At 33.1% G+C, this 14,795-nt stretch overlaps 1 protein-coding gene across 2 annotated transcripts; it reads right to left on the bottom strand.

Annotated features, from left to right (window-relative positions):
• Positions 1–1,268: 1,268 nt before the first annotated feature.
• Positions 1,269–14,710, bottom strand: LOC132741348 (tetratricopeptide repeat protein 1-like). 2 transcript variants are annotated; one of them, XM_060729497.1, is made up of 6 exons: positions 14,635–14,710; positions 9,956–10,539; positions 9,194–9,367; positions 6,792–6,977; positions 6,387–6,441; positions 1,269–3,053 (listed from the first exon to the last, which is right to left on the bottom strand). In XM_060729497.1, exons 2-6 carry the CDS (start codon positions 10,481–10,483, stop codon positions 2,923–2,925), a joined length of 1,074 nt encoding a protein of 357 aa, XP_060585480.1. In that variant the 5' UTR covers positions 10,484–10,539; positions 14,635–14,710; the 3' UTR covers positions 1,269–2,922. The 2 variants fall into 2 exon arrangements, with proteins under 2 accessions (XP_060585480.1, XP_060585481.1); XM_060729498.1 differs by having other exon boundaries at positions 14,677–14,699.
• Positions 14,711–14,795: the final 85 nt, after the last annotated feature.

Genomic DNA, 14,795 nt, shown 5'->3' with positions numbered 1-14,795 from the left:
TACGTTTCCACAGCTCTACCAATAGCTATCCAGCCAATTGTACATTTTTGCCTGTTACTTGACCGCTATATATCAAGACATTGTTACATAGAGTGAAGGATAAAGATGGAAAATGTTCGATTTTTTCATTTCATATATACTAAATTCTGTTTTGTTTCTCACCTTATTTTAAAGAGGCCTTAGCCTTTTTATGCTCCCCGAAAGGAAAGCTTATATTCACCACCTTGTCTGTCTGTCCGTTTTATGTGGGGCATAACTTGGAAACCCTTGGACATAATTTGTTTAAACTGCAAAGTGGTAGAGGGCTTTTTAAACGGAGTGCAATGCCAAAGAACCATAACTCTATTATGCCCCATTTTTGAATTATCTCACCTTTTAGAAAAATCTTGTCAAGAGAATGACCTGAAAACTCTTGGACATACATATAACTTGTTTAAACTGCACACAGTGGTAAAGGGAACTGAGGAGGAGTGTAGTGCCAAAGAACCATGACTCTGTTTTGCCTCGTTTTTGAATTATCTCCCCTTTTAGAAAAATCTTGTACCGAGCATAACCTGAAAGCCCTTGGAGATTTGTTTAAACTGCCAACAGTGGTAGAGGGCATTGAGGTGGAGTGCAGTGCCAAGAACCATAACTATATTTTGCCCCATTTTTGAATCAACCCTTTTTTTTTTTTAAGAAAAGATCTCATTAAATAGAAGTGCAGTGCAAAAGAAAACTGCAACTATGCCTTGCCTAATTTTGGAGTTTCTGTCCTTTGTTTATTGAACTTTTTCTGGGACATTATTCTAATACTGTAAGAGATATCTCTTATAATTTTAGAGTTATGTTCTGGACAAAGTTCAAAGTAAAAAATAAGAAAAGGGCAAAAACTCCAAAATAAGGCATGGCAGAGTAACGGTTCTTGTGCACTGCACAGCTACCCATTGAGATCTATCTACCTACAAAGTTTCATGTTGATATATCTCTTATAGTTTTAGAGTAAAGATTTTTTTAAAAGGGGAGATAATTAAAAAACAGGACAAAATAGAGTTATGGTTCTTTGACATTGCACTTTGCCTCCATGTCCTCTACCACTGTGTGAGGTTTAAACAAATTAATCTCCAAGGCTTTTCAAGTTATGCCCGGGACAAGACAACAGATGAATGGACGGACAGACGGACAAGGCGGCAACTATATGCACTCCCTTTGGGGAGCATAAAAACTAAATATCAGGCTTGTATAAACTTTTTTTTCTTCTAAACCTTAATTTAAACAAAATTAATACAAGAAGTACTGGTATTTCATTTTATCACTTTTAATCATATCATAGAAACTACATAAATTGCACATTTACAAATTGTTTAAAACAGAATTCAATACATGTAATAACATCAAGACTAAATAGTAAATACATAAATGATGGTCAATGTCATTTTACTGTCTAAATAACAAAAACATGTTTTTGACCACTCTTAAAATTATATTTGATGTTGTGTATAAAGATCTAATTTGCAAATGTTAAGCATTTAATCCTCTTAAATTTATTAACCAACTTTTTGATTGCAAATAATTCATATTCAACTCTAAAACTGGCCCTTCTGTTAGGCTACTATTATGTAAAATGATTTTGTCACAAAGACTAGAGCATGAAGCAATGTTGGTTGGTTGTATAGTAGGGTACAACCAGGCATGTATAAAAACATGATTTAGAACGCCATGACTGGCATGCTTTAAATCTAACAAGTTGTCTACAGTATAAATAATAAATCACCTTCAATAATCATACTGTACTGATATGAAACTGCTTATTTACCCAGGCTAAATAATGACTGAATGTCATTTGATACATAGAATTAAACATTTAAACTAGCCATTAAAGTACATTAGTATCAATGGTTCAAATATATTATACATTAACACCTAATGCTATTACATAATGAAACATCATATATCAGATTAAATATTGGCAAATAGAAAAGAATAAATGTAGCAGAAGAAAATCAGAATAAACCTGCCACAAGTCATTATTTCCTGCAAACTTAGCCCCGCTGAATTAGTTTTATGGATCTGTTCATTTTTTAATTTAGAACAGTTGTCAAAAGGATTTCATAAACAAAATACTAAGCCCATAACTTACTGAATTTCTTAAATGAATTTGTCCACCTTTCATTTTTGAACAGTCCATCTTCAAGTTAGGGGAGATCAGCATGAACATTTAAACAGTATAGAGCCTGGTCAGATGGCAAAGTCTTATCAGTTCCACCAGGTTAAGGATTAATCTAGCAGCAAACATAGAACATAGAAGTATAGAACTTGATCAGACTGCCCAGATTCGCAAGTTTGCCACTGTACTAGGGGCAATAGAAGAGCTGTTTTGGTTGATGCATTTAAAGCAGCACACCTCCAGACTCATGCTAATTTTCATAAAAATTTTGAAATGTACATGTGTATTTAATAGTAACATATTGTGAACTTACCTAGAGAATGCAATATACACATTATAAATGACAAAACCCATGTAAATTACCATAAAGAGGTCAAAATATGCAAAAATAGCCCTTGCTGCGTTAGTAACACAGTAGAAATACAATTACAAATACTGAAAAATCGGTCATAAATCACACATAATATGTAAATAATTACTAGAATTTGGAATCTTTATACTTTTCCTAAAATGTAAGTACATTTTTCTCAGGTTTGATTTTATTGAAATAGTTTTGCTCATCTGGAGGCGTGCAGCTTTAAAGTGTTGAAATAAATTTTCAAATTATAACATAATCATAAAGCTCAGTAAACATTTTATCCTTTCATTTAGAAGGAAAAAAGTTTTTATTTCTTTATTTGTCTTTTTTCAATGTATTATCAATGTCTGAACAGTTTATATATCACAGTGATTTCTCCCATATGATTTTAATAAATAAAAACAATGTGTTTGGTGTGTTATTTCTGGTCTGCATTTTGGACAAAATTCACAGAATAACCACCAGTTGCAGGGTCTTGATTCATTTGAAAGTTATTTGTAGAAAGACCAAAAGGCCGTAAAACCATGTTCCCTAGATCTTTCAGCTTCCCTGAAATACAAAATAGTTGACACATTAGTTTCTTCAGAATTTGATCAATTTTACTTTTATTAAGTATATATACTTTGATTACTTGTTTTCATTTTATAAAAAGAAAAATTAACTAGAGCTATCACTAAATGTGATTAATACCCCCATAAGACTGCTTCGGAAATGAGGAAGTTACTAGTAACAGAACACCTTGTAAAATAATTGAAATAGAGTTATTGTTGTGGGCAATTTAAGATAGTTGTAGTTCTTGTATGTTGCATTTCCTTTCACTGTGGTTGACAATTGATTAAGTTTTGTTGAATTAGTCTGTAATAAGTCCAGAAAGAGTTACTGTTCTTGAGCAATGCACTTCCTCTCATTGCCCTTGACTGTTGTACGAAGTTGCATTGAATGCCAAACATTAGTTTTTAAGTTATGCACAGGACATATTCCATATGACTTCATTTTTACTGCACTTGACCATTGTATGAAGTTGCATTGACTTCCAACCATTAATTTTCAAGTTATGCACTGGACAATAGAAGTAACAAAGGGCAATAACTCTAAAATGAGTCAAGAAAGAATTAATACTCCTGTGCACTGCACTTCCTCTAAATATACATTACCATTGTACGAACTTATATTGAATTCCAACCAGTGGATTTCATATTATGCTCTCCAACATGGAAAAGTAACACAGGGCAATCACTCTTTAATTACCCTGGATAGAGTTATGGTTCTTGTGCACTGCACTTCCTCTTAATGCTCTTGACCATTGTATGAAGTTGCCTTGAATACCAACTATAAGTTGTCAAGTTATGCTCTGGACAAGGAAAAGAATTAAAGGACAATAACTCTGTAATGAGTAAAAATGGAGTTATGGTCCTTGTGCACTGCACCTCCTCTCAATGTGTTTGACCACTGTATGAAGTTGTTTTGAATTCCAACAAGTGGTTTTCAAGTTATGCTCCACACAAGAGAAAAACAATGGAAAATTAACATGGGTAATAACTCTGTAATTACTTTAGATAGAGTTATGGTTCTTGTGCACTGCACTTCTTTTTATTGTGCCTGACCATTGTATGAAGTTCCATTGAATTCCAACCAGTCATTTTCAATTTATGCTCCGGACAAGGAAAAGTAACAAAGGGTAATAACTCTGTAATCAGTCAAGATGGAGTTATGGTTTTTGAGCACTGCACTTCCTCTCAATGTGCTTGACCATTGTATGAAGTTGTATTGAATTTCAACTAGTGGTTTTCAAGTTATGCTCTGGACAAGAAAAAGCAATGGAAAATTAACCTTTTACAGCATGAGCATATTGTGGACAAGAGCTGTCGGTAGGACAGCAACGCTTGACTTTTCTTAGTGCTTGATAGTAAAAGAGCCTTGATAATGTAAAATTTTAACAAAAGGGCAAAATTTTTCTTTAAATCCATATTAAAGTTTTAGGCCTTTGAGAGAGTCCTATTATGCTCTCAAGGAGAGTATAAAATTTCAACTTGTTTCAAATCCAGATGTCAATTATGAATAGAATATGAAAATATCTAAAGTGGTATGCAAACCTAAATGTAAATTCTAAGTTGAAAAAGGGGCATTATTCTGTCAAAATGTTTCATAGAGTTACCTCCTCCTGTCTACAGGTTGAGGTCATGATTGTAAACAACTGTACAAAGTTTCAAAGCCATATGACAATGGACTTTGAAAAATATTTGAGGTATTACAAAAACTTTAATGTAAATTCTATTGAAAAAGGGGCATTATATTGTCAAAATGCCTGATACAGTTACCTCCTCCTGTCTTCAGGATCGGGTCATAGTGGTGAACAAGTGTACAAAGTTTCAAAGCCATATGTCCATGGACTTTGAAAATATTTGAGGTATTACAAAAACATAAGTGGTTACGCCGATGCTCGGGTGACAACAATAGCTCTACTTATTCTTATCGAAAAGTCGAGCTAAAAAATGGCAGTTTTCATTGAAAAGCCTCCTACTGCTATGAAACTATGAAAAATGCTTCAATACTAATGAAACTTGGCACAAATTTTGACTGGACTATAGCCTCTGTAACTGCATGCTCAATCTTAAATTTCCTGTTACCATGGCAACGGGGTGATGTCTCAAAAGAGTTATGGTTCTTGTGCACTGCACTTCCTCTTATTGTGTTTTACCATTGTATGAAGTTGTTTTGAATTCCAACAAGTAGTTTTCAAGTTTTGCTCCGAACATGGAAAAGTTACAAAGGGCAATAACTCTGTAATTAGGCAAGATGGAGTTATGGTTCTTAAACTCTGCACTTCTTCTCAATGTGCTTGACCATTGTATGAAGTTGTATTGAATTCCAAACATTAATCTTTAAGTTATGCTCCGAAAAAGACAAATGCAACGGACTGCTGGACCGACCGACTGACCACAGGGTGACTCCTATATACCCCCTAAAACTTTGTTTTGGGGGTATAAAAATTCTTGATAAAAAATAAGTTCATTAAAAATTATAATATTTTGAACGAATACTTTGTTTCAAGTGTGTCAGAAACCAATATAATGTATTAAATACTACCAGTACTATGTTATAAGCTTATTCAGAATATTGTTTTCCCACAATGAATGAAAGAATGAAAGGAAAGAATGGAAAAAAAATAGTGTCAGTTTGCTAATTTTTTAATCAAATCTGATGCTCAACAAATATGTGAAGTTTAAAATCATTTGGTAAAATTGTATCTAAGAGACCCAATTTTTGTTGTTTATAAATGAAAGTTCATGCATTTTATGTTTCCAGACAACAGTATGTATAAAAGGGCCATTACTCTGGTAGTGACTGTTTAAGAAACTAATAAAAACCTGCTGGGTTACATCTAACATCTCTCTATATTCATTGAAGCTCTACCTGGCAGTGCTCTTGACCCAATTAAATCATTACACTTAGTTTGGTTGGTTGGTTTTTACGCCAATTTTAGCACATTTTTCATCATATCTTGACAGTTGGTCCACCTAGCCAGCAGCTTTCCTGGATAAGGAACCAGTAATTACCAATTTCTCCACGAGTGATTGACTACTAAATTTCATATGATTTATGAGTCAAGGTAAGAGACAACTCAATGTCTGTGATCACTGTCATTGAGAAATATTGCCTAGCTTGAGGACTGAACCAGCAAACCTTGAATATCAATACCTTGATTCTCCCTATTAAGCTGAAGTGGGCAGACTTCAAAATTCTAAATCATTATACTTATAGGACAGACTTATTGTAAGATGAACAAAACTACCAACAATGTCAAAACAATATCCTGCTATCATTTGGCCAAAGATGATACTGTCAAAGGCATTCCAAATGAAATATTTCAAGATTACGTACCCATCATTTCTTCTTTCAACTTTTCATTCCTTTCTTTAATTTGATCAGGAAGTCTCTGGAATTAAAAATATTTTCTCCTTTTTTTTAATGGCCACTTTATAAAATTTATCTTAAAGAAAGATGTGTTATCAACTTAAAATTCTTAAACCCTCATAGTTATACATACATGTCGTCCTTAATCAACATTTCAAAAGAGGACAACTACTGTGATTTGCTACATGTACTTTTGGCAAAGCGCTCACATGCAATGTGAATTAAACACGAAAATTTTTTTCAAATACAATATAAATTCTTAAAGAGACATGCCAAGCCAAGTTTAAATGGTAAGAGAAAAGGTTAAAGTCAAAATAACATTTTACAACATTATCAAAGTTTTGTTTTTTTCGCGACATTGTCAAGACCTACCATACAAGCTGCCCTGGCAGAATGTTGGGAGGGATCCAGTTCAATAATTTTCTGGAAGTCAGCTAGGGCCTCATCTAATTTTTCAGTTTTCTCATACAGTTCTGCTCTCCTCATCAGAGCCTTCAAATAGACTGGATGTAAGTCCAGAGCTTTACTGCAGTCCCGTATAGATTCATCATAGTCCTCCTAAATTAATGTTTAAAAAAATATGTGTATTTTTAAAGTTATACGAGAAGACATTAGGTAAAGTTCTGTGAATTATTCTATTTCAGGCATCAGTGAACAAAAGAACAGAGGAGGGATCAAGCTTCTATAAGCAGGATTGTTTCTTAACAACAACAAAAGAAAGCTTCTTTCTGAACTTGAAACCATAGTGGGGTAGGCTAATTATGTTAAGAGATATAACCTTAAGGTAGAACCATAACCATTGAGTTTTAATATTCCTAATATTTTAATGAAAATAATAAAAAAAGTTCAGAAAGAGGAAGGATTACAATTTTAGTTCTACAACTTAAAATTGTCACCAATTTAATCATTCATTTAAAAGAAACAATTGTGTATCACATTTGCTGCTTCAGTTATTTGGTATTCATTCTGAACTGTTGCAGGTTTTTATTTGTTTGGGTCGTCAGACCAAACAAATAATGGTAGCGAAATTTCAGAGTCTAATGTTGTTAATTGCAAATGCCGAAAGTAGTCCACTTTTTTGAAGCGGTTACTTCCCTTTTGTATGTACACTAAAGCCGAAAAATTCAGGGGAGATCACTGCGTAAAGATAGTCAAAGACAGGCGCATCAATTTTCAAGCAAAGTAATTCCCGAATGGTCGAAGATTTCTAATATTGTTTTATTGTATTTTCTGATCGAAAATAACTAAATAAAAAGCGGACATTCAATCTCTGACACAGATGTTTACGAAAAACCTAACAACAAGTAGTTCTCAAAACAGCTTAAAACTAGCGATTTTAAAGTAAGAAATATTTTATTTTGTTACAAGTATCCAACAAATTACAACGCATTTAAAGTTAAACAATAGCGTTGGCTTATAGAATTGTCAATAAATGCACAATCACAAATTACGCGGATGAATATGATTTTATCAATGAAAATACTATTTATTACCGACTACTACACAAACTGAGTAGTGGAATATATAGATTCTACATGTCGGACTGTTTGGGCGAGAGGATTTTCGCTAAAATATTTACTTCAATTTTAAACAACAGGTTTACCCTGAACAAAATACCTCGAAATTAATAAGGATTACAAACCCGAAATGCAATGAAAGTTCTAAATTTAGAATGACTTGATATTATTCAGACTTACTGTGTATAACCTTTCCGTGGTACAGTGGTAACGCGCTCGCTTAGTGAGTGAGAGGTCTCGAGTTCGAATCCAGTCGAGGAAATTTTTTTTTTTGTTAAATTCTTTTTTAAGTGTTTTTGTTAAGGAAATAGCCATGATATGCAAGGATAAAGTGTGGCTGTCGTAAAAAATGAACATAAATGATTTTTTGATGCAACTCTAGTTATGCAGAATTCCGTATGTATCAAACTCTGGTGCCTTGCAAAATGAATTATAATACATAAAAATAAACCTATACAGGAAAATGCATACAGATTTACAGTTGATTTAGATTGCAAAGATCAGAAAATACCACAGAACTTGCAGCCCTTTGATTCTTTATAAATAAAAATGCTTATAGTAAGCTCCAGGATTATTTACATCTGTGTTAAACGACAGTTAAAGTCGTTACAAGCCCTAATTTAGAATAATATGGTTTTCTTCAGCCCGTTCACATATAAATTCACCGTGACTGAAGGGTTTTCGGGCTCGCTTAGGAAGCGAGAGGTCTGGAGTTCAAATCCCAGTAAAGGTAACTCATTTTTTTCAAATTGTTAAAGTCAAATAAACATTGGATTGAATATCAGCGTTGCAATTAGTCTTATAGCCAATTTACTACAATTAAAACGCTGGAAAGCATTGGTGGCACTATACATATAATCTCACAACCTGCACCTTTCTTACATTCTGAGACCCAAACAAATTCAGCGCCTTCTGTGCTTTGATTTAAAAATAGTCATAAGCCTTCTTTGTTAAGTAAAATGACTATTTACAAAGTGAAAGTACAAAGCCTGTGTGTTCTCTGACCAGTCTATGAAAATCTTACATGTACATGACAAATAATGTCATAAGTATTCAAAATCATTCAGACTTTTACCACAGTCAACACTTAAATTTTAAATATACTGAATGAAAATTACACTGAGGTAAAATTTGTTGGACCTCTTAATTTCTCTAAAAAATAAGAGCATGACTGGTGACAATGACTGTAAATAAAACTGGAGACTCAGATTAGACTATCATACTAAACTTACTGATGAACAATATTCATTTTCTTACCAGTCTCATCTTACAGGCTCCTCTGTTAGAGTACATGATCGATCTATCTCTGGCAAACTTGAGGGGACATGTCCGTAATGCACGAGAATATACACGTATTGCAGATTTATAGCTACCACAACGAAACAACTCATTGCCTTCTTCCTTTAATTTCTGTGCTGTATTTCTACGTTCCTGAAACAAGATTTCTACTTATGTAATATTTTAATTTTATTTTAGCAGCTGTCACATACATAACTATTACAATGAATTTCTCCTAAATTAAATGTTTTCCATCTACATAAAAAGACAAATAAATCCTGCAGAGACACAGACAAGTAACATGTAATGTTAACATCGGCTTTCTATCAAGTAAACAGATCATCATATTTGTTTACAGGATACATGTAGTTCTAACAAAGCATCTATAAGCACAAAAATAACTTTAAATTGAAACATTATCTTATGCTACAGGTATATTAAAACTTAGTAATTGCCTTTAGAATATCAAACCCTTTCTTTGCTAATGACAAAATGAACAGACAAGCCTCATCATTGTACAATCATGCCAGTCATCAGGTCAGACCAGGCTCTGGATTTATAGCTCAACTTTTGTATTGTGATGCTGAAATTTCAGTGGGAAGTAGGGAGTGACCCTCAAACAAATTTAGCACGGTAAAAATGAAAGTGGATGTATTGGTGGAATTTTATGGTGATAGACTGATTAAAGGATGATTTGTGTCATATTAGCTTTCTGAATAAACAAATGATTAAACAACAAACCTCTTTCTCTTCATCAGTCAAAGAGTTTTCTAATTCTTTCAAATTTTCTTTATCCACTTGAATTTCTTCCCCTTCTTCTGCCGACTCATACTCGGCATCTGATCCTGAATCTTCACTTAAATCTACAAACTCTTCCTCATTATCTTCCTTAATATCACCACTACTATCATCACCACTACTATCAGCCTTAATTTTTTCTTCTATAGTACAAGAATCTCCATTATCATTGGAAGCAATGTCATTAGTTGTGTGATCTACTTTTATAGCAGAACTTACTTCATCACAATTGTCACCATTTTCTTGTATTTCACTTTTATTTTCTTCAGTTTCATTGTTAGTTTTAATGTTATTATCTTTACACAAAAGTTCAGCATCAAATTCTAGCTTTTTATCATTCTCATTTTCTTTTGTATCAACATTATTTTGGTTCAATTCATTCTTGGCAGATTTTATGTCACTAGATTTTTCACCTGATGTATCAACTTCTCTGTTCAACCTGTCTGCAAGAGTTTCATTCCCTGTCTCCATTGTCTAAATTTTCTGTGTAACTTGTACAGAACAAGGAGTACTTCTGTGTTGATAAACTGAAAGTAAATATTCAATCCTTTAACATAAAATATACAAATTACACATTTTAAGGGGTACAGCATTTTAAGATATAAAAAGCATATATGCAATACATCACTGGGCAATATTCTTGTTGCTGATATATGTCAAATCTACTAAAGTTTGAGATGTTAAATCTGTTCAAACGTGTTCTATTATTGTTCTTATTCTTTTGCACAATAAAAGATCATTAAAATAGATTAAAATACAATAAAAAGCATAATTATGCTAGTAGAAAATGTCCTTGTTAATTCTTCTGTCTATTTTTCCCTCCAAATGTAGACTCCAAAGATAACAAGCAAATTCGTTGAATTTATATCCCCCGCCGAGTACTCGTTATTATTAACACAACAACTGAAGACATAAGGCTTTATTTATATATTAATCATGGCATAAACAGTAATATTCTTTGAACTTGATAAATATTCAGGGCAATAACAGAGCCATAACTTTGTGTTAAATAGTAAAATCTGGAAATGCCAATGCATACTTCATAACTAATCAAGGGCCATAAATCTGAGTTATAAGTATCTGACTGGAACAAGGCGACTATATGCACATCTCCTCTTAGTATCCCATAAAGTTTCATTAAATTCCAGCCAGTAGTAGCAGAGAAGTAGCGAGGAAACAAATATTTTTCTATATGGATACTGCATAACAAATCAAGGGCCATAACTCTGAGTTAAAGTGTCTGACCGGAACAAGCCGACGATATGCCCATCTCCTCTTGGTATTGAAGGTTCCCATAAAGTTTCGTTGAATTCCAGCCAGTAGTTGCAGAGAAGTAGTGCGGAAAAGATTTTTACTCTATATGCATACTACATAACTAATCAAGGGCCATAACTCTAAGTTAAAGGGTCTGACCGGATCAAGCCGACAATATGCGCATCTCCTCTTGATATTGATGATTCCCATAAAGTTTCGTTGAATTCCAGCCAGTAGTTGCAGAGAACTACTCCGGAAACGATTTTTACTCCATATGCATATTGCATAACTAAATCAAGGGCCATAACTCTGAGTTAAAGTGTCTGACTAATTCAAACCTCTTGCAGATAATGATGACATGTTTCATTGTTTGAGAGTTAAAATTGACAATTTAAAAAAACAGGCTGGTGAAAATGCTGGTGAAAATGCCCAATCGGGCTTATGACATAAAAAATCATATTTCTAGAAAAGTAATGAAGATATTTCTTTAAAACTTTGCTTGTTTATTGAGAATAATATTTGGCATAAACAGAAAGAAACTAGAAATGTGTCCATAGGACACGGGTGCCCCCACCGCGCCACTGTTCTGTCAATCTTTTTACTAAGTCAAGGGAAATAACTCTACAAATACTGGATACATCCACAAGCGAAACCCAAGGTGCAAATCTAAATATGCTGAGCAACCTGCCCATAAGGTTGAATGACTATGTCAAATCCTTTTTGAGTAACTTGCGACACAAGTTGAAAATTGCAAAAAAAATTTAAGTGAAGGGCAATAACTCTAAAAATACTAAATAAATCCAGACAAAAATACCTGGTGCACAACTGCACATGCTGATCAATATTCCTGTAAAGTTACTTGACTCTAGGTCAAATACTTATTGAGTTACAGCGACACGTGTTGAAAATTGCAAAATTTTACTAAGTCAAGGGCAATAACTCTGAAAATACTAAAAATATCCAGAGGAAAATACCCAGGTGCACAACTACACATGCTGATCAACATTCCTGTAAAGTTTCATTACTCTAGGTCAAATACTTTTTGAGTTACATGCGACACAAGTTGAAAATTACAAAATTTTACTAAGTCAAGGGCAATAACTCTGAAAATACTAAAAATATCCAGAGGAAAATACCCAGGTGCACAACTACACATGCTGATCAACATTCCTGTAAAGTTTCATGACTCTAGGTCAAATACTTTTTGAGTTACGTGCGACACAAAAGTGAACGGACGGACGGAAGGACGGACGGACGGACAGACGGACGGACGGACGGACAAGGGTAAATCTAAATGCCCGCCACTAACGTGGGGGCACAAAAAGTTTGGCTACTGTCACTTTTGTAAGAATTATTTCCCCTTTTTCATGTTTTTATAACATATAATTTTTGAAGTCCTTAAAAAAAATATGTTACATTTGCAAAGTGTAAAACGAAATAGGTTAAATAACTTCTTTACGGTACAAGTCAACCCGGCCCCAAGTCAACCCGGCCCTAAGTCAGCCCGGCCCCAAAATTGGTCAACCCGGCCCCAAAATTGGTCAATCCGGCCCCACGGCATTTTTATTTGGTCAACCCGGCCCCAAAAATTGGTCAGTGCGGCCCCAAAATTGGTCATTCCGGCCCCAAAATATATATTTTTCAAAGAAAACTTTTTAAGTCATTTTGTTGTATGATGGAATAAAAATGATTTATTATTAATTGAAGATTATTAACTATAGAACAATAGTAACAAAAAGTGTCGGTAAATTTAATTGCGCCGATTTAAAAGCCTTTTATACGCAATATTGATGAATTATTATATAACATCAACAATTATATGTACATCAACATTAATTCAGATGTGATAATCAAAACAGTTTAAAGCAATCAATTAACAAAAAAGGTATAGCTGTGAAAACAAATTCTTTTAATAAGTTGGTAGTATCTTTCATGTCTTTATTCGATGTAAATTAAAAATGGTTTCGTGAGTGTTAATGCGATAATTAGGAAGAAATGCATAGAATTTCGAGTTAAAAGGTTTGTATAAACATAGTTTCCAACAATATTTTTTCAATGAATTTGAAGGTTTTTATTGAATACGTTCATTATTATAATTAATATTTGTTTCGTTTTTTATTAACTTATTTTCAAAGAATATTTACTGTGGAAAAAAAAGTATTGGAATATTACTAAGTGTTTGGAAAATTGATAGTGTTTTGTGTTTAATCACTTTATGTCATAAATAAAAAAATATGCAATTGAATGTATGAAAATTATTATTTTTTTTATATTATTTTGTGTGATTCTTATAAATGGTTACAAACTTTTTTACAGGCTAAAGAGGTTGCCGCAATCGATGTCATGAAATCTGCTGCTTCTATCGTCTCATTGAACTTTTGTTTTTGTTGTTAATTTTTATCTTATTTCTTGATAAGTGTTTACATTTTAAAGCAAAATAAATAATAAAAAAAATGGGGCCGGGTTGACCAGAAATAAAATTGTTTTGGGGCCGGGTTGACCAATTTGGGGCCGGGCTGACTTGGGGACGGGTTGACTTGGGGCCGGGTTGACTGTAATTCCTTCTTTATAATCCAATTCATTGCGCCAACACCTGTCAGCATACATTTCAGTCAGTTTTCAGAGAAAACTTCAAAGTATAATGTTCAGTGTCAAAGAATTGCCAAACTATAAATGCCAGAAACATAATTTTTAATCAAAATATATAGAACAAATGCATTGGCGCAATAATCTAGAGCAAAATGAAGTTGATTGACACATTTCTAATAAGAATTTAACATAACAACATAATTTTTATGAACTTCAAATATTTAGTTTCCAGAAAATGGGAAAAAGGGAAATAATTCTAAGAAAATAAAAGATAACCAAAATATTTTTAATTTGATTTGTATCATATATAAATGCTAAATAAACAAAACAAGTTGGAAAGAAACATGTTAATTATTTTTTCTTAAAATATAGTAGATTCTATTTTATGTCTTAAGCCTGATCGGGCATTTTCACCAGCCTGACAAAGAGAGAAATGAAATTTTAATAATTAGAGAAGCTTTAAAGTAAGACATATTCAATGCTTGATATGGCTGCAGTTACCAGCTCTGTGGTACGGATAATGTGCAACAGTGGGTAGTAAGTGGTTCCAATGGCTAAAATAGTATAGTAACCAGTTGAGGGGTGTATCATCATTTGTATGTATAATCTGGAACATACGACGATACGATAGTACATCCCAGGTATAATGTCCTCTGCCTAGATCAGTTACTTTTTGGCTCACAATACCAATATTACAGTAACCATATTTCAGATAAGTTTAAACACAAAAAGGGGGAATCACAAACACAGGTATATAAAGATTAATAAAAAACAAGTACATAAATCAATCAGCAAAATCGAAAGTTTGTTATGTGCTAAACCTGACTACAAATGGTGTGAATTGCAATAAGGGGGACAACTATGGTCTTTACTTATAGGTTCATGCAAAAAAAAAGACATTTTGCAAATTGAACTAAGAAAAGAATAAACAAAAAATATG

This window comes from Ruditapes philippinarum, unplaced genomic scaffold (assembly GCF_026571515.1).
Source record: "Ruditapes philippinarum isolate M1 unplaced genomic scaffold, ASM2657151v2 ctg627_1_1_1_1, whole genome shotgun sequence".
NCBI classification, from domain to species: domain Eukaryota; kingdom Metazoa; phylum Mollusca; class Bivalvia; order Venerida; family Veneridae; genus Ruditapes; species Ruditapes philippinarum.
Note: the sequence above shows the minus strand (reverse complement) of the source record. Positions and strands in the feature narration are given on the sequence as shown.

Coding starts and splice junctions, on each gene's coding strand:
- LOC132741348 (XM_060729497.1), bottom strand. CDS start 10,483: ATGGAGACAGGGAATGAAACTCTTGCAGACAGGTTGAACAGAGAAGTT. Junction 9,368..9,955: donor TGACTGATGAAGAGAAAGAG/GTTTGTTGTTTA, acceptor ATCTTGTTTCAG/GAACGTAGAAATACAGCACA. Junction 6,978..9,193: donor GAGCCTGTAAGATGAGACTG/GTAAGAAAATGA, acceptor ACATTAATTTAG/GAGGACTATGATGAATCTAT.